At 40.8% G+C, this 18,742-nt stretch overlaps 5 protein-coding genes across 9 annotated transcripts; 2 read left to right on the plus strand and 3 right to left on the minus strand.

Moving 5' to 3' along the window:
* The first annotated feature begins 507 nt into the window (after positions 1-507).
* Positions 508-1,799, plus strand: LOC108810753 (calcium uniporter protein 3, mitochondrial). The gene is made up of 2 exons (XM_018582843.2): positions 508-1,171; positions 1,266-1,799. The coding sequence occupies exons 1-2, from the start codon at positions 644-646 to the stop codon at positions 1,701-1,703; spliced, it is 966 nt and encodes a 321-aa protein (XP_018438345.1). The 5' UTR covers positions 508-643; the 3' UTR covers positions 1,704-1,799.
* A 9-nt stretch (positions 1,800-1,808) lies between these two features.
* On the minus strand, positions 1,809-4,057 carry LOC108810752 (pentatricopeptide repeat-containing protein At5g66631). The gene has a single exon (XM_018582841.2). It carries the CDS (start codon positions 3,926-3,928, stop codon positions 1,925-1,927), a length of 2,004 nt encoding a protein of 667 aa, XP_018438343.1. The 5' UTR covers positions 3,929-4,057; the 3' UTR covers positions 1,809-1,924.
* A 151-nt stretch (positions 4,058-4,208) lies between these two features.
* LOC108810751 (protein DA1-related 5) lies at positions 4,209-8,248 on the minus strand. Of its 2 annotated transcripts, none has more exons than XM_018582840.2 (12): positions 7,215-8,248; positions 6,729-7,132; positions 6,454-6,536; positions 6,075-6,207; positions 5,902-5,973; positions 5,725-5,823; positions 5,376-5,588; positions 5,243-5,305; positions 5,090-5,152; positions 4,894-5,012; positions 4,756-4,814; positions 4,209-4,669 (listed from the first exon to the last, which is right to left on the minus strand). In XM_018582840.2, the coding sequence occupies exons 1-12, from the start codon at positions 7,849-7,851 to the stop codon at positions 4,404-4,406; spliced, it is 2,211 nt and encodes a 736-aa protein (XP_018438342.1). In that variant the 5' UTR covers positions 7,852-8,248; the 3' UTR covers positions 4,209-4,403. The 2 variants fall into 2 exon arrangements, with proteins under 2 accessions (XP_018438342.1, XP_018438341.1); XM_018582839.2 differs by having other exon boundaries at positions 6,075-6,210.
* A 67-nt stretch (positions 8,249-8,315) lies between these two features.
* Positions 8,316-12,800, minus strand: LOC108810748 (protein DA1-related 6-like). Of its 4 annotated transcripts, none has more exons than XM_018582832.2 (12): positions 12,584-12,800; positions 11,811-11,892; positions 10,686-11,714; positions 10,437-10,597; positions 10,215-10,347; positions 10,022-10,093; positions 9,842-9,940; positions 9,489-9,701; positions 9,348-9,410; positions 9,155-9,273; positions 8,996-9,054; positions 8,316-8,905 (listed from the first exon to the last, which is right to left on the minus strand). In XM_018582832.2, exons 2-12 carry the CDS (start codon positions 11,847-11,849, stop codon positions 8,586-8,588), a joined length of 2,307 nt encoding a protein of 768 aa, XP_018438334.2. In that variant the 5' UTR covers positions 11,850-11,892; positions 12,584-12,800; the 3' UTR covers positions 8,316-8,585. The 4 variants fall into 4 exon arrangements, with proteins under 4 accessions (XP_018438334.2, XP_018438335.2, XP_018438336.2 ...); XM_018582833.2 differs by lacking the exon at positions 12,584-12,800 and adding an exon at positions 12,253-12,527 and having other exon boundaries at positions 8,316-8,899; XM_018582834.2 differs by lacking the exon at positions 12,584-12,800 and adding an exon at positions 12,253-12,526 and having other exon boundaries at positions 10,437-10,588.
* Positions 12,801-13,466: 666 nt separating this feature from the next.
* Positions 13,467-14,123, plus strand: LOC130495848 (uncharacterized protein At1g43920, Chloroplastic-like). The gene is made up of 3 exons (XM_056987399.1): positions 13,467-13,613; positions 13,706-13,902; positions 13,997-14,123. Exons 1-3 carry the CDS (start codon positions 13,467-13,469, stop codon positions 14,121-14,123), a joined length of 471 nt encoding a protein of 156 aa, XP_056843379.1.
* Positions 14,124-18,742: the final 4,619 nt, after the last annotated feature.

The following is an 18,742-nucleotide window of genomic DNA, read 5'->3' on the forward strand; positions in this document are numbered from 1 at the left end:
AAGTTTATTACTGCACATGGTGCATGAAAACACCTACTATATATATTTTTTTTAAATCATATATTATTGTTGTTACTACTACTGCTGTACATGTTTTAAAAATGGGAATTAAATTCTTCATTCGTCAATGTTCTTTTTTTTAAAAAAATCGTCAATGTTTTTAGTCTTTTCTTTTTATATCAGATATGTTTAATTAATGTATTCACACACGAATGAAAAAACAAATTGAATTGTTGCGCATAACATTTGACGGTCATATCTATTGGTCTTGTTAACTATCCATATCTTATTAGCATCGTTAATTAAAATTTTAAATAGAGTAAATAGCTAGCTGTGTCATAACTAACTTTTAAAATAGTTTAATAAGATGAGAAATAGATAACGCCTATGTGTGTAATTGTCGTGTTAAAATATCGGTGATAATATGCTGTTTCTTAGGAGCTTCTCCTTTATTTGCGTCTCGTTGCTTTCTGACCCTAACGCCAATACTATAAAAGGCACTTCAAGTCTTCACTTTTAATATCGGACCAAAAATACAAAGCGTGTTCTCTGTTCTGTCTCTCCCTTCCTAAAAGCAAATCAATTCTTTTTTTTTTCTCATTCGTTTTCCTTTATTTTTCTAACATAGCTTTAGAGATCGACGATGTCGTCAAAGAAAACACTAGTTCGAAATATCTTCAACATTTCCAAAACTTATTTCCGGAATTCGGGTCTTACCCGAATGCGACCTCCGACCAAACCCGGCATTACTCCAGACGCCGGAGATTCTGGAATCCGCCGGAGATTTCTCCACAAAAGGGCATTTTTCTCGCCGGAGATAGTTCCAAGAGGAGGCAATCTGATGGAGAAACTCAAGGAGATGAGTTTATCAAACAATCGGCTTCGCCTTGACGAGATGCTACCGCCGCCGACGCCGGAGAAGACGTCTCCGGGGACTTTCCCCGCGGTTACGGTGGAAGACGTGAAGAAGCTCATGAGAGCAGCGGAAATGGAGATGGTGAAATCGAGGCTGAGAGACATCGGAAAAAACTGGGTTCCCTATTCGGAGTTCGTTCGGGTATGCGGAGAAAACAACTCGGATCCCGAACATGGTAACCGGGTCGCGAATATGCTTGACAAAGCCGGAAACGTCATCGTTTTAGGAAACTTCGTCTGCCTTAAACCGGAAGAGGTAATTATTCATTTTTATTACATGCATTATTTACAGTGAAATCGTTTGATAAAAAAAACTAATGTTTGTTTCTTAATTTTGATTATCATTACAGCTAACAAAAGCCGTGGCTGGTCTAATTCCGACACACGAACCCACTCGCAACGCCGCGACGAGACAAGAGTTCGAACAACTCGAGATGGTAAAATCAGACATCGACAAAAAAGCCGATGATCTGGTACGGCGAGAATTACAGGCCGGATTGGGCCTTGTAATAGCCCAAACGATTGGGTTTTTTAGACTAACGTTTTGGGAGCTGTCGTGGGACGTGATGGAGCCCATATGTTTCTTCGTAACTTCGACGTATTTCATGGCTGGTTACGCCTTCTTCCTCCGTACCGCCAAGGAACCTTCCTTCGAAGGGTTTTACAAGAGCCGTTTCGAGACCAAGCAGAGACGTTTGATTAAAACGCTTGACTTCGATATCGACAGGTTTACCAAGCTACAGAAGATACACCGTCCAGATTTGACTCATTCAGCTGGTCGTTGTTGATCCTAATCCTTTTTTTGTTCCTTCTAATTCGGATACTAATTAAATGTATAGCGACCTCTAAAATTTTCGTAGATAATAAATCAAATATTAGATGCATGTCGTGTTCTTTCTTGCTCGACTAATATAAAAGTACTTAATACCAGACCTCCTGAGATCACAGAACCGAAGGTTCTTAAACGACCACTGGACCAATAGAAGAACTAAAACACTGGAAACAAAAGTTAACTAGGAGGTTTCAAAATACAATCGCGGTAGAGACTGTAGACTCTAGCGATGTCTCTTGAACTAAAGTTCCACACATGACCCTTCAACGCCAAACGCAAGACGCTACTATTATTCCCTTCCTCGTCGCAGTAACTGCTTTCTTCAACCGCAGCCGCCTCTTTTCGCTTCTCTTCTCTCCACAGACTCCTCACGAGCAGCTCTTTGGTCTCTCTGTCAGGGACCAGATTCAAGTCCTTCATGTCTTGGAACACTCTGAAAGCGAGCACCGATCTTTCGCATCTGCAATAAGCTTGGACAAGAAGTTTAAACATGTAAGGATCCGGCTCCAGACCGATCTGTCTCACCATCGAGAAAAGTCTCTGCACCGTCTGAATCTCTCCCTGCAACGCAAAGTGATACATCAACCCCGAAAACGTCTGGATATCAGGAGACACTCCGGTCGAGACCATCTCTTCCAGCGTTTCCAGAGCTTCCGCGTTTCTCTTGCATTTCGTTAACGTTCTCAAGAGCGATGAGTACAACAGCATGAGGTTGAGACCCGACACTGAACCGCAGCAGAGTGTTCTGTCTTGGCGGAACACCTTGATGGCAGCTTCTGGTTTCTTCGAAACTCCGTAAAGATCGATGATCAGCCTGATGGTGCTGAACGGTAGTTTGATCCCTTCGATTCTCACTTTGGAGATGAGCTTATCGACCAGTTCAACCTGCCCGTTGCGTGCTAACATAGCCATCATCCTCTCGATCGTGTAGGCGTCGTGGGTGAACCCAGGCTGAACCGCCACCCAGCAGAAGAAACTCCACGCTGTTTCATGTGATCTAAAGTTCCTCAGCATCTTGCAGACCAAAAGATTCGTCCAGACGAAGTTAGCTTCTTCCAAAGCAGCGACGGTATCAGAGCTCCACTTCTTTAACGAATTAGCTAAAGCTTTTGGATCCAGCCATGGCTTCAACTTCACCTGAGCATCATGGTAGTAAGGTTCATCTTCTTCTTTTTCTTCTTCGCTATCGCTTGGATTATCCATAGAATACATAGAAATGTCCTTCACTCTCTCATCAGGCAACATTCCCCTCAAGAACTCTCCAGTTTCATCCTCAAATCCAGCCTCCCTCATGCGTTTGAGAGGCTCGAGCATGCGTCTGCTAGGGAACTTCCCATCCGCTTTCATCTCAGCAAGAAGAGTCTCGACTTCACCAAACCGTTTAGCATCAACAAAGGCTTCAACCAGAACAGAGTAATGCTTCAGAGTCCTCGTGATCCTCATCAAAGGCAACGCCTCGAAAACCTCCATAGCAGCATCAAGATTCCCTGATTTCAGTAAATGCTCGATCATAATCGTGAACGTCCTCGAATTAGGGATCCCTCCGTCGTTAATCATCTGATCAAAAGTATTCACAGCCTCGGCGTCTTTACCTAAACTCACGTAGACTTGCATCACAATGTTGTAAGACTCGGTGCATCCTTTCTTCTTCTCATTCTCATCTCCTGAGGATATATACTCATCGTCCCAGGTCTTGAGAACGGAGTCGAAATCACCGGATGTTGCATACAAGTTCATGAGATTCATAAAGCTGAACTGAACGTAACCGAATTTGCCAGCGTGGACCAGTGCGATAAGTGATTTGAGCTGCGAAGAGCGATGGAACTTCGCGAGAACGGTGGCGAAGGCGTGGAGCGTCTCGGATTCGTATGAGAGTTGAGGTTTAATCTTCCTGAGGGATTTGAAGATAGACCAGGCGGAGGAGAGGGAAGGAGAGGAGCGTAAGGCGTTCTTGACGACGAAGGAATCGAGGAGACGGTGGTTTAAGAGAGTGGTTAGGTCGGTTTCGGAGACGAGTGGTGTGGTGGAGCGGAGGGTGAGACGGATGGAATCGATGAGGTTAGCTCGGTAGAGGTAGTGCTGGAGTTTGCTTGGGAATGGGTCACGGGAGAAGGATCGAATTTGATGGGTGATTACGGAGTGGAGTGGCTTGAGTGATTTGGAGAATCTCGGGGAAAACATGTCAAGTGATGACAATCAAAGCGAAGAAGAAGAGAAATAAAATAGAAAAAAAAGGAGGCTAATCGCACAATGGGGAAACTAGTTGGGACAAATGATCGAACATGTTGTGTGCTTGGTTAATACGACGCAAGAAATGAATAGGCTGCCAAAATGGTGCCCGAAGACAGATTTGTATAAAATGATTCCAGTATGGGAGTTTGTTTAAAATCGGAAAGAAGATAAACAAACTTTTAAAAAGTTGGAATGAATCAAACGAGGATACAGCTGTTTTGAGGCAAGGTTCTCTGAAATTAACAAGGTTTCAACTTAATAGGAAGAAAGAAAGAAATAGTTTAGACAAAGCTTAATAAGTTTTACCAGTGTTGACACGGTGAAAAGACAATAGAGAAGTAAAAAACCGAAAGGGTACTAGTGATGTCAACATAAATCTTACACATATGTGTCGTAAATGGCAGGTTTAAAACTGTGATCGTTTTCAACCCCAGCGACGAATCTCTTCGAGCGTTTCCGGGAGGCTGGACTTGTTCACCATGTGGTTAACTTTCCTGAACCCGTCACCATAGACCGGTGAATCATCTGTTTCTATCTTATTCTTCAAAAATTCCACCAGCTTTCTCTCGAAACCAGCGCTCTCTCCTTTCTTTGATGTGTCAGTGGTGGCGTACGTCTGAGACTCCAACCACATGTGGCCGAGCACTTGGCATATTCCTTCTTCAATAACGTTATTCAGATTCCTATATCCTGTAACCAAACCAAAATAAACTTGTGAGACCTCATCCTCTTTTTTCTTGGTGAGGAATGATCAATCAAAATTGGGTGTTCTTTACCATTGAGTCTAAGATAAGCATGCATCATCTCGCGAGCCAATATATATCCTGTCATTAACCTGCGTGTCAAGAGAGCTTTGTTTTAGTCTATGTGACTCCTTCGAAGGATTTGATGAGTTTAAAGAAGGTTCATAGTACCTTGGAAGTCCATATAAGACGAGAATTGCAGTGACCTCGAACTCACTCGCAACCCTTTGGGACTCAGTACACAGGCCTATTAGGTGCTTGTTCCGCCCCATCCGTGGCCCTTTTGAGACCTGTGTGTAACAGAGTTAAAAGTGCAATCTAGTTGAAGTTTCTAAAAGTACCATGTTGATCTTATATACTGTCTTACACTTGTGACAATCTGGTTTCCCCTCAGGCAAATACCTCCGATAACCTCCCCATTCTGATAGTCCTGCTTGTGTACGAACATAAACCTCGTGAGAAAGAGGTATTGATTGTTTAACTAGTTTTTAGACTCTAAAGCGCGTAACAGTGTTCTTACACTTATGATAGTCTGCGCTTCAGACAGACAAATTCCTCTGGTTACCAACTCAGATAGGTAGTCCTGTTCGTGTGGAAACTAGCATATGAGAGAAGGGAAAAGTATGGACGTTTTGATTAGGAAATGTACTCACAATCTTCTCTTCCTGCTGAGCTCTATTCAGCGCTTGTTTTTCCACCAAAAGAAGAGGAAATTCTTTCTCAATCTTCATGTTTAAGCCTTCGAAGAATTCACGGATATCAAAGTGCAGAGCCTGGACTTCATAAGTATCCATAACCGCAGATTCCACGCACTCTAGGCATAGCCATCGATCATCACCGAGCTTTACATAGTTCGTTCCCCTAGGCTGTAAAGCAAAGAAAAGAAGAGATCCTATAAGAAGTCAAACCCGAGGACTATAGTTTCCTTCTCTTTATTCGAGCGGTGAATTATTCATCTCATCCCTTTTAACCGTGTTTTAGCATTTTAAGAGGCAAACTCACCTCTAGCCTCTCGCAACTGAAACACATGGGAGTTCCATCAGAATCATGAGCAGGGCAGTACATCTCCTTCCAGAAATAGTGCAGATGGAATTTTTTCATCTGAAAGAACACAGTAAATGTAAACATTCAATCCTCACCGTGAAAATTACCAAACAAGGATACATAACTTGTTAATACCTTCATGTTCTCGCAGACATAGCAGTACCGTGCATAGCAGCTTTTGTGAAACTTACCTCTTGAGTTTGAAACCTGAAGAGTTAGTTATCGAGAATTTATGTTTTCCATCAAATAATACAAACGGAGATTGGAAAACCAACTACCAAGCAATTCCAAAGAGAGTTTTTTCTTACATGGTTTTGAACCTCGTTCGTAGCAATTGGTTTGCGGCAAGCATCACAACAGAAACATTCACGATGCCAAAGAACACCAAAGACATCCACAGGTCTTTCATGTTCAATCTCATAATTGCAACCGCCACATATGCTACTACAAGCGAAAAATATACTTAACCAGGTCAGGACATACGTAATTCAAGACAAGGAACTCGAAAACGCTATATCAACAGAGCATATATATATATCTGTTCCTTAATTTCCGAGACATAAAGTCTCAAGTAACAGGAATAGTCATCTACTAAGTCGACGGCGAAGCATAAAAGAGTCGGCACTTCTGTCACCTCGGAACAGAATAAGGTTGTAACACCCATTCCTCAGTACATAAATTTACTACCTGCAAGGAGGGTTCGCTGCAGGTAATAACAAATTGCACGGAGGGTTCGCTGCAGGTAATACAAAATTGCACCGGTCCCCTAGCTGAATCCTCGCAAAGTCAAAAGTAAAATGACTGAATTTATTCTTTCATCATCAATGAAATGTTTATTTTCTTTTCTTTTTGGATAAAATAATGAATACTAGCTATTTAGAAAATCAATGAATTGACCTGAGCCTCATTTTTCAGTAATGAGATGATATAGGACTTGCATTACCCTTCATATGTGCCCATACCTTTAGGAGAAGATCGTTATGCTTAGCGCATGGTGAACAGTTGGGGTGCGATGTGCAGCCCTTGAAAAGGTTCTTGACATCTTCATCTATCAAGGGTTCCAAATAATAAGTGGGACCAAAACGCAGGAACTCGAACCGAGAAGTCACCAAAATCTTGTAGTCCGGTAACTGAATCAGAAACATATTAAGCAAGGACTCATCCTCAGGCCAAACATCATCTAAAACCAACAAAATAGGCCCATTCTCCCCGAGTCGCTGAAGCAACTGTTGAATGCAGAGCTTTGCATCCATGTCGTCCGCAAATGCCTTTGCGTCACGACCTGTGTACTGGAGAAACCTCTGGACGATGAGGCTTACGTTAGGGGCTTTTGACACAGTGATAAAGAAGATCTGCTTAAACTTTCCTGCCAAATTTAAATACTACATGAGAAAACTTATTTATCCCAATGTAATAGTGCCAATAGAAAACGAAGACTATGTGTGTACCTATAACATCCGCATCATGGCAGAGCTTTGTAACCAACATGGTCTTCCCGCAGTCAGAAGGAGCAGAGACCACGACAGTAACCGCTTGGTCTTCAAGAAGCATCTTCTTTAGCTCCCTCAATGGCCGGATCAACCAAAATATAGTAACTGTTTCAGGCTGCGGTACTACAAAAAGCTCCGCAGATCCTTTAGCGGTATCACTCAATAGGTCAATTTTCGTATTCAGGCTTGACATGGAATGCAACTGGTACTTGTACTGGATCAGCTGTAAATCTTGCTGACAAAACCTGAGAAGATCCTGATTGATTTCTTTTATTTTCCTGGTATACCAAGCTTTCTCGGCAAGACTGTACCACTGGACGCGTGAGCACTTACTAACCATTTCCTTAGCTCTTTCCATCGTTTTGAGCAGAAACGTTAGTTCACCCTCACATGGGCCCGATCCTTGTTGCACGTGCATCGAATCGATCATGTTGATAATCGGGACCAGTCTCTTCAAGGTTGATAAGAGATCTTTGGAAATAGGTTTGAATTCCTTCACTTTACTGACCTCTTCAGTCAACAGATTAAAAATAACAGAAAAAGGAGCTCCCAGAGCAGCACCTCCAACCAAAGAGGCCACATCCGAGATCGACATGGCATGGAGGTGGTCTTCCTGTTTCTTCCTCTTCCTTGGGCGACTTGGTATTCCGCGTGAACAAAACAGTGTATGCTTGGGTCAACATAAGAAGAAGAAAAAAAAAGGCTCAGAAATCACTTTAACTACAATGCGTAAGTGGGTGTCACTCTCATGGGGACAATTCTTGCCGCGCAATTTCCCGGAAGATGCCCTTGCCTTCTTCACTCCACAAAGGTACAAGAACTGTAGGCCCAAGAACGTAAATAACTTTAGAATAATTATTTTTAAATTTATCAGAATCTGGAAGTATATACAGTAGTCGGTTTCGGAACCAAAGTTCATTGTCAAACTTTTTGTAAATATATACACAAGACTTTGGCTGTATTAACATGATCTCTGTACATCACAAAAAAAAAAAAAAAAACTTGAGAAAGCATTTCCTTGAGTTTCAAAAGGGGATGAATCTCCCGCCAGAGTTTAAATCCGACAAAGATACTGTTGATTAAGGCAAAATCCTCGTAAGGTTGAAAAGGTAGTTTACACACAGCAACATAGCCATTTCACACAAAGCAGCACAATCCCATAAAGTAAAAAAGAAAACACACCAGAGAAGAAAAAGCAGAATAAAAAAGGGGTACTTTGGTTATGGTTTGAAAGCGTGAGTCTGTAGAATATATGTAGGGCTATGGTAATGTATGTGTCGTGTCGACGAGTGTGTAGGGTGATTCAAAACGCTGAATCTGGTATCTTCTTCAACCCCGGTGAATAATCTCTTTGAGGGTTTCCTTGAGGCTGGAATTTGTCACCATCTTGTTAACTTTTCTGAACCCCACACCGTAGACAGGCGAATCATCTGTTTCTATCTGATTCTTGCAAAAATCCACCAGCTTCTTCTCAAAATCAGAGCATACACCTTTCTTGGATGCAGTAGCAGCTGGAGCGTGAGAAGAAGAAGAAGCTGCTGCTTCAGTAGCCTCAATAGGGGCGTATGTCTGAGACTCCAACCACAAGTGCCCTAGCACTTGGCATATTCCCTCTTCAATAACGTTGTTCAGATTCTTATATCCTGTCACTAAAACCAAAACACACACTTGTCAGACCTCTCCCTCGGAGGATGATGATCAAATAATCCTTACTAGATATTCAGGGTGTTTATACATACCATTGAGTCTTAGATAAGCATGCATCATCTCGTGAGCCAAGATATATCCTGTCATTAACCTGTGTGTGTGTGTGTGTGTGTGTGTGTGAACATAAGATTTCATTGAGTCTATTGGGGCAAGAGATCTAATAAGATGTGAGATGAGGCACGTTGCAATACCTAGGTAGTCCATATAGGATGAGAATTGCAGTGACCTCGCAGTCACGAACAACACTTTGAGACTCTGTAACCATGTCAATTAGCTGGTTGTCCGGCCCCATCCTTGGCCTTTTTGATACCTGGACCAGAAGAATTAAAGTCATGAATTCTCATCTAGTTTTGGACTCTAAAAGCTCGTAAAAAGTGTTCTTACACTTGTGATGGTCTGCGCTTCAGACAGACAAATTCCTCTGGTTACCACCTCAAATTGGTAGTCCTGCTTGTGTAGAAGAAACTAACATATGAGACAGAGTGAAAGAGAGAAAGAAAAAGATCGATTAGGAAGTGAACTCACAATCTTCTCTTCCTGCTCAGCTTTATTCAGCGCTTGTTTCTCCACCAAAAGAAAAGGAAATTCTTTCTCAATCTTCATGTTTAAGCCTTCGAAGAATTCACGGATTTCAAAATGCAGAGGCGAGGCTTCATAAGTATCCATTACCGCAGATTCCATACATTCTAGACATTGCCACCGACGATCACCAAGCTTTACATAGTTCGTTCCCCTAGGCTGTAAAGTAAAGTAAAGAAAAGAAGAGATCCTATAAGAAGTCAAACCCGAGGACTATAGTTTCCTTCACTTTTTTCCGAGTGGCTAATTCTTCATCTCATTGCATCCCATTTTAACCAATTGTTTTTTTTACTACTCACCTCTAGCCTCTCGCAACTGAAACATTTGGGAGTTCCATCAGATTCATGAGCAGGGCAGTACCTCTCCTCCCAGAAAGGATGATGATTGTATTTTTTCATCTGAAAGAATACTCTGTCACATTTACATTTATGGTGGTCACGCCATGAAAAAAATACACAAGAGAATCAAAAGGTATATACCTTCCTCTCTTTGCAGATATAGCAGTACCGTTCATAGCAGGTCTTGTGAAACTTGCCTCTTGAGTTTGAAACCTAAGGTGTTAGATAATAGATACCAAGGATTCAGGTTTTGCATTAAAAATATAAATAAGCAAGTCGAGTACATTAAAATACCAAGCAGATTTCAAAGAAAAAGAGTTTTTCGTTTTCCTACATGGTTTTCAACCTCCTGGACAGTTATTGGTCTGTGGCAAGCATCACACCAGAGACACTCAGGATGCCAAAGAACACCCAAGACATCCACAGATCTTCCATGTTCAATCTCAAAGTTGCAACCACCACACATGCTACAGACGCGAAACATTCTTGATCAGGTCAGCAAATAGAATATAAGTTAGAATTACAAGGACAAGTAGCAACAGACATATAAGCTTACATTCGAGGAGGATTCATCTCTGGAAGCTTTCCATTTTCTTCCTCCTCGTCTGTGAGTTCCTTTATTTTACCCTTGCCCTTCAAACTCTCCCAAATTAACCGCTGTTCTTCTTCATCCAATGACGATCTAGAAGCAAGTTCTTCTTCATCCTTCTTCACATGCTTACAAGTGAAACATTCTTAATCAGATCAGGACATATAAATATATGTGGATATTTTTATTTCCTCAAGTCGAGAATGAGACTCTTACCATGTTTAGACTCTCATGAACTCTGGCAGCGAGTTCTTCATCCTTCTTCACTTGTTCAAGTATCTTTTCTTTACCTTTAAGCTTGAAACTCGTCCCAGCGGTCTTAGGAAACTGCTCATCTTCATTACCCAGCACAGAGTTGTCATGCAGCTCCATACTTTCCTTGTATGCTATCTCACTAAATTGGTTTTGAAGATCTTGCGCTATCTGTTCATCATTCTTCACCTGTTCTTCAAACTGTTTTCTTTTGCGTTTCTCCTTTGAACTCTTAGCGGTGATAGCAAGCTGCTCATCTTTATCGTCCAACACAGCGCTATCACGCAGCCCTGGACTTTCCTCATATGCCATCTTGTTTAAGCGGTTTTGAAGATCTTGTGCTACCTGTTCATCCTTTTTCACTTGTTCTTCAAACTGTTTGCTTTTCCGTTTTTCCTTTGAGCTCTTAACGGTTTTAGCAAGCTGCTCATCTTTGTCGTCCAACACAGAGTTATCATGCAGCCCTGGACTATCCTCATATGTCATCTTGTTTAAGCGGTTTTGAAGATCTTGTGCTACCTGTTCATCCTTCTTCACTTGTTCTTCAAACTGTTTGCTTTTGCGTTTCTTCTTTGAGCTCTTAGCGGTTTTAGCAAGCTGCTCGTCTTTGTCGTCAAGCACAGCTTTATCACGCAGGGCCCCTGGTCTTTCCTCAAATGCGTTCTTGTTTAAGCGGTTCTGAAGATCTTGCGCTATCTGTTCATCCTTCTTCACTTGTTCTTCAAACTGTTTGCTTTTGCGTTTCTCCTTAGAACTCTCCACAACAGTCTTAGCAGGCTGCTCATCTTTCAGCTGGTTGTCTCTTTCATCATATTGCAAAGCACGGGCAATCTGCGCATCCTTTTCTAACTCTCTGGTACGCCTTTTTCCCTTTTCCTCTTCTAGTTTTTGGAGACGAGAAGATTCTTGAATGGCGGAATCAAGCTGTTGAGCTTCTTGAATGTCAGCTTCATGCTGTGAAACTTCTAAGGCAAGATTAATTTCTGCTTCAAACTACAGTTTTTTTCAGACGCCAAAAAGTTAGATTCTAGGAAGAAAAGAAAGAAAAAAATGGAGCCAAAAAAGGAACAAGTGAAGATACGAAATAACCTCAGAAGTAGAGGGTTTGAAGCAAGAGAGGCACCACATCTTCTGGATCCCACTTTTTCACCTATTTTGGGCAGCCTTTCCCCTGTGAGGGGATCAAACATTTTAGAAGGAAGTAATCTGACCCACCCCAATGATCAAAAGATTTCACTAGTCTAAGCCAAATATCTCAATTTTTACATCAAGAAGCAAATGCCAAAATACTTGGAATTTAACCAAATAAACGAAAACTAACTAGGTAAAGAAAGTTGACAGCATTAGGAAACTATTCAGTTTGGCTAATTAGGACTATGGACATTATGATTTAGATACAGAACAAGAAAAACACACAGAGATCACTTGATACGCAGCTTGGTAATGAAACAGAATCTATGCCTACCACTAGTGGTAACTAAGAATGTGTGAAACGATGTAACAGAAGATGATCGAAACGAATCAGACAAACCCGAGATTAGCCAGGAGAAGGGAAGCTTGAGCTGGAAGTGGAATGCAGAGACAAAAAAACTAAAAAAAAAAAATTCACATGATTTGATTTTTTGCTACAATTCCCAAATGTTTTGAGGTCGACGCGTTGCTGAAAGACTCAACGACCCATTTTAAAAGAGAGAGAGAGAGAGAGATTTGAAACTTTTTTATACTTGAGGGAGAATCTTTTTTTAAGGGCCGTCAAACTTTAACAAGAGAGAACGAACGAACGACTAGGATGTGGGTGGGGATACAGTAGATGAAGAAGATGAATTTTTAAAATAATCAAAGTAAGTTAAGTCAAAACTTACCCAGAGCCAGAACGACTCGGATTGCTAACCGAGTAGAAGATTCCAAAGCCATAATATGTATGTCTTATGTCTTTTGAGTTTAGTTTACAGCCCAAATTCAAAAAGCTCTCTTCCCTTTCCTTTCCTTTTCTTTATGTGGAAACTGCGCCCCGATCTTCTTCCATTAACAAAGTACACCCACCACTCTCTCTCTCCAGATGCGTTGAATAGGTCATGAGGAAAGGCAAAAGAAGTCGGTTTTGGACGAGAAGAAAGATAAATTTTCCTTTGTGGTCCAACATTCCAGCTGTTTTTCATGCACGTGGCGTAACCACATTCCTCTTTGACTTTTTTTTTTCCACGCGATTCAATCACGGGGGTTTCCCTCCCTTTCTATAAACGTCGCCGTTTCTCAGCTTCCAATAAAAAGAAGAAAAAAAACTAGCTTAAGAAAATAAAATCAAGCAAGAGCAGGATGATCAGATTGTTTTTAGCTCAAAACAAACAAAGAAAAAAGTTAACATCCAATCACAAGCCCAACGCTGTTATTGTTCGTGTATACATTATTCAACGGGAAAATGGTCATTTAAATCATGAACTTTTTAATTTGGTCGAAAAAAGACATGAACTTTTTCATGGACCATTTAAATCATATACTTATTTTGATTAGCCATTTAAGGCATCAACTAAGTTCGACAAAGCCAATTTGAATACGTCGTTAATTCCATTAACAGAGCTATTAGACGGGGTTAATTGCCGTTATTACCTCTGTTAAACACCAAACGATGTCGTTTTAAAATTAGAAAACCCCCAAATCCATATATCTCCAAATCGAAATCCCTAAATCCCTAATTCCCAGAAAGTTCAAAACATACTTTCTTTACAATTTCGTCTCAATTTTCTGATGAGTTCATCTTCAGAGATAAATCATGGGGGAGAAATTCGTGGATTCCCAGTGAAGTGTGAGTGTGGTTTACGCGTAAAGCCTTACCTATTGAAGATACAAGAGAATCCAGGAAGACCTTTCTACCGTTGCATAACCAAAAAAGATGTAAGCTTGTTAGATGTTTACGTTATTTAAACAGCCTCTGAGATGTTTTTTATGTTAGTTTGATATTAACATCTAATTTGATCATGAATTAGGGACATTTATTCAAGTGGGTTGAGGATGCTGTGTGTGAAGAGGTTGAAGATGCTATTCCAAAAATCGAAATCATTGGCAGGAAGCTTACTAATACCATAACTGAGGTAGATGAGTTAAAGACTTTGATTAAAGATTTGAAAGAAGGTGTAGCAAGGAGCGAGATGGAAATAAAGAAGTGGAAAGCGTTGATGATGTTGTGCTTTGTGTGTGTTTGCTTTGTGGTCATTTGCATTGCTTTCTTAATGTTTGGTAAAGCTATGAAAAGCAAGTCTGCATTTACTTCTATGTAGCTTTGATGTTTCTTCTATGTATGTCATGTATGTCGACATTGTTGTTGTCTTTGAGTTTGCATTTGACATTGTTGTTGTGTTTCAGTGCACTGGGTATGGTAATGAGACATTCATGTTTGTTTCATGATTTTCTTGTTGCTAGAATGAGTATTCTGAAAATGAAAACCATATAAGCTAAACATCGATCAGTTAAACATGATAGATCCAAAATAAAACATCAACAAAGCATGATCCACAGCCAAAAGAACTTCAGTTTAAAACAACATTAAGAAAAACAGCATAGCAGGTTCCACCGAAATAAAACAACAAACCATGATCCACAACCAAAACAAATCCAGTTTTTAAACGACAAACAACAGTCCATTCTCTTCAACCGAGCCAAGAAGCCCAGCCTTGTGATCCCTGTTCTTGTACTTGAACTTGAAACAACTCTTGTGATCCTTGTCCTTGACCTTGAGACAACCCTTGTGTTCCTTGACCTTGAGACAAACCTTGTGTTCCTTGACCTTGAGACAGTCCATCCTATATAAAAGAGAGTAAATATTCGTACACCTCAACAATAGCAATGCAGTTTTAGTAGAAGAAATAAACAAACTAACCTGATTTTTTCTTGGTCGACCTCTTGGTCGTTTTGGTTCAGGAGCAGCAGTCTCATTTGGACATTTTTTCTTGTTGTGGCCTTCTTGGTTGCAGTTCGAACATGTCATCACTCTGAAGGCACGTGATAACCTTGTGTTACTCGAAGAAGCCGCTGTCTCATATCTTCCTTTCTTCCTTGCATAGTTACTCGGCCTTCCTGGATCACCATTTCGCCAAGGTGGAGGCAAGACAGGTAGTCTATTCAATCGAGGCCACAACAGCATGCCTTGGACAGGTCTTATTCCGTTTTTGTAAGTTTCCTGCCACGTTTTCGTTTTGTAGTAGTCTGAGACGTAATTTCCAACCTGTTCTTTTCTCCCTATTATCACTGCTGCAGCATGAACACATGGTATCCCAACCATCTCCCACTTTCTACAACCACATGTCCATGTGTTCATATCAACAGAATAACCAACATCATTCAGCTCAACCTCATGGAAATTATTCCTAGCCATGTGTCTGATGCAGTGTTGTGTTCCTGCTATCATCTTTTCTATCTCAGCATGAGCTCTCTTAGTGAACTTAGTCTTCAATCTGCTGGCAATAATAGACCTCTTTTCATTACGCACCATACACTGTCTTCTGATATCTTCTAACATGTCTAGCAATGGTTTTCTCCTTGCTTGACGAATAGTCCTATTAAAAGACTCACTCAGGTTGTTCAGGTTGTCATTGCAGTAGTAACCAGTCCTAAAGAAAGCTCTAGACCATGATGGAGGATTAGTCTTCTGTAGTGAAGTGAAAGCATTTGGATTGTACTTCTCCAAGGCCTCCAAATTGGCAAAATATTCCCCTTTGGTGTAGCTGCGTGCAATCTTCCAAAATAGACGCTTTAGTTGCAAGTCGTGGCTGTCTTTCTTCCAGTTATCCATGATGTGTTTGCAACATTGGCGATGCTCAGCACTTGGTAGCACGTTGTGAATAGCTTTCACTAAACCCTGCAAAAAAAAAAGAGTTACTACATTGAAAGACAACAAAAAAAGACTCAAAATGGAAGATGATATAGTTACCTTCTGTTTATCTGAAATTATTGCTACATTTCTTCCATCATCGAGACCCAAAGTATGAGAGAGATGTCTGACAAACCAGTCCCAGTTATCGTCATTCTCAATCTCAACTACTGCTCACGCAATAGGAACTATCCTATTATCTCCATCCCTACCTACTGCAGCTAAAAGATGTCCCTTAATGTCCCACTTAAGAAAAGCACCATCTAAACCTATGATGGGCCGACATGTTTGCTTCCAAGACTCTCTTTGTGAACTGAAACAAATAAAAAGACGATAGAACCTCTGTTTGCTTCCAACACTCGGTCCAGGGATTGTCTCAATCTCAAACTTGGTGCCTTTGTTAGTTCGGAGTACCTCAGCTTGATAGTCCCAAATCCGAGCAAAATGAGCTTCATGACTTGCTTTTCTTTCTCTCAAAACCTTTGTCTTCGCCTTACCACATTGCTCATCGCTTACAGCCAGATTGTATTCTCTCAAAATCTCTGAAGCCATCTCTTGCTTTGTCAGTTTGGAATTCAGTCTCAACCTCTCTGCAAAGAGCCATGCTATAGTCGATCGCTTCAACATCTTTGAATAACCCGATCTGACACAGGTATGCTCATTGATATAAACTTTCACTTGCATCTTATGCTTTCTCTTCTCATAAGAACAATAAATCCTCCAGCCACAAGGAACATCAGTATCTGAACACTTAGCACCAATCCTCATTGCTTGCGACCTGTAAAGCTTTATATCATATCTGGTTTTTAAAGAATACCTCAGAACAGCAAGCTTGAAGTCTTCTGCAGAGTTATATGTTTTTCCCAAAGCAAGTAGTTCGTCCGGATCTTCATGGTCTCTACGAATTTGCGCTTCCTCATCTTCATCGTCATCAGAAGACAAAGGATCGGGAATCCTCTCATCGTCCCAGATATCATCTCCACTGTCAGCATCACTTCCATCTCCTTCATCTCTCGCAGCTTCTTCATCCATGTTTTCTTCATCAGCTTCCTCTTCGAGGTGTTCCTCTTCCTCATTATGTGTTTGATCATCTTCATTCTCTTCATCAGCACCATCTTCAAGACCATTAAAATCATCATCGCCAAACACAGCACAATCGTCTTCACTTACATCATCTTCTTCCCCACGATTCTCTTCTCTACAAGCCTCTGCTCGGGCCTTAGCTTCACGAAGCCTAGCTTCACGAGCCCTTTCGTCAGTCGCCTCTACTTCACAAGCCCCTGCTCGAGCCTTAGCTTCACGAGCCCTTTCGTCAGTCGCCTCTACTTCACAAGCCTCATCCACTTCACGAGTCCTTTCTTCACGATTCTCTACTTCGCTCGCCTCTAGTACACGAGCCCTTGCTTCACGAGCCTGTGCTCTTGCTTCACGAGCCATTGCTGCACGATTCTCTGCTTCACGAGTCTCTTCCTCACGAGCTCTTTCTTCGCGAGCAGCTGCTCTGGCCTCACGAGCTTCTGCTTCACTTCCGCCTTTCGAAGATTCATCATTCTTCCCCTGTCCTCGTCGATAAGGTATCTTTTCTCTTGGAATTCCCTTCTTTCTTATCATTTTGAAGAGAACGTGTCTGATCAATTGAGCGTTCTGAGAATTAGGGATTTAGGGATTTCGATTTGGGGATATATGGATTTGGGGGTTTTCTAATTTTAAAACGACACCGTTTGGTGTTTAACAGAGGTAATAACGGCAATTAACCCCATCTAATAGCTCTGTTAATGGAATTAACGACGTATTCAAATTGGCTTTGTCGAACTTAGTTGATGCCTTAAATGGCTAATCAAAATAAGTATATGCTTTAAATGGTCCATGAGAAAGTTCATGCCTTTTTTCGACCAAATTAAAAAGTTCATGATTTAAATGACCATTTTCCCATTATTCAATGTATCGATGCCATTAAAATTTATATATACAAAAAACTACACAAAGACATATTTTTCTATTGTCTATTTACATTTTCGCATACTTACAGTTTGTGGAGTACTTTCTATTGATAAATTGACTAAAAAACTTGAATGTAAAGTACACCTAAAGTGCAAAGTACTCATTGTGTAAACTTCAATCCATAAAGTACTTTAATATGTAAAGCTCTCTACATTTTGACGATCGAAACTAACGTTTCATATAGTTTAGGTTTAGCTAATGTGGCCCTAGTCGAATAGTGGTCAGAATAAATCAACGCGATATATTTGAAACGGGCCAAGGCCCATACTATATCTTGACGGGCGAATCAGTGACGTCTGGCTCTCTTGATTGGAACCACATTTATTTTACACCTACACGTTATTTGGATATTTGAAAAAGAATTTTCCAAAAACAATTATCTAGCGCTGTACCAACCTACAAAGTCGTATCACCCAGTGAGTAGCGACTAATTCAATCATCAAAAGGCCAGTTTGTAAATTATAAATCATTCTCTTTTCAGCAGGCCACGCTATAAAAACATACAAAGCTTATCTTTAGGATCCGTCGACAACAACAAAAAATGATGATAAAAAATGTTCAAAACGCAGCCAGAGTAGATAAAGCAGGTGCAAAAGACGTACCTCTTCAGTCACCCGTGGATTACGTTAGATACTTAAGCCCCGAGGTCTACAGATTCAACAGACAAAAATACCTCAGAAGCTATACGTTCGAATGCTACGATGGTGACGACCACTTGTCGTCCAAGAAACAGAGGAAGTGCTCCAAGAACAAGAAGAAAATCATGAAGCTGAAGAAGACGGGCGGCTCTCTTGGCAACTCGCTCAAGACTTGTCTCATGCTCTTGTTCTCTTGCTTTCATGCCTGATCCTTATATGTGTACGATAAATAATTTCCACTTTTTTTTTTTTTAAATAATTTCCACTTTCTTTTCCTTTTCCTTTTGATCATAATTTCACTTTGCCAATCGGAAATAGTGTAAAATGATCCATGAATAAAGTATAACCAAACTCGAAAATCACTTTAGTTTTTGGGATTCAGTAAACATGTAGTTATCTTTTGCTGATAGTATATACTTCTGAAATTTGACAAACGTGAGGTATTGTCCTGTTCTGTTTAAACTTTCTTTTTGGCGTGGGCATTTTTAAAATATGTGTACGAGTCCAACGAGGAAGAT

This window comes from Raphanus sativus, chromosome 6 (assembly GCF_000801105.2).
Source record: "Raphanus sativus cultivar WK10039 chromosome 6, ASM80110v3, whole genome shotgun sequence".
Lineage (NCBI taxonomy): Eukaryota > Viridiplantae > Streptophyta > Magnoliopsida > Brassicales > Brassicaceae > Raphanus > Raphanus sativus.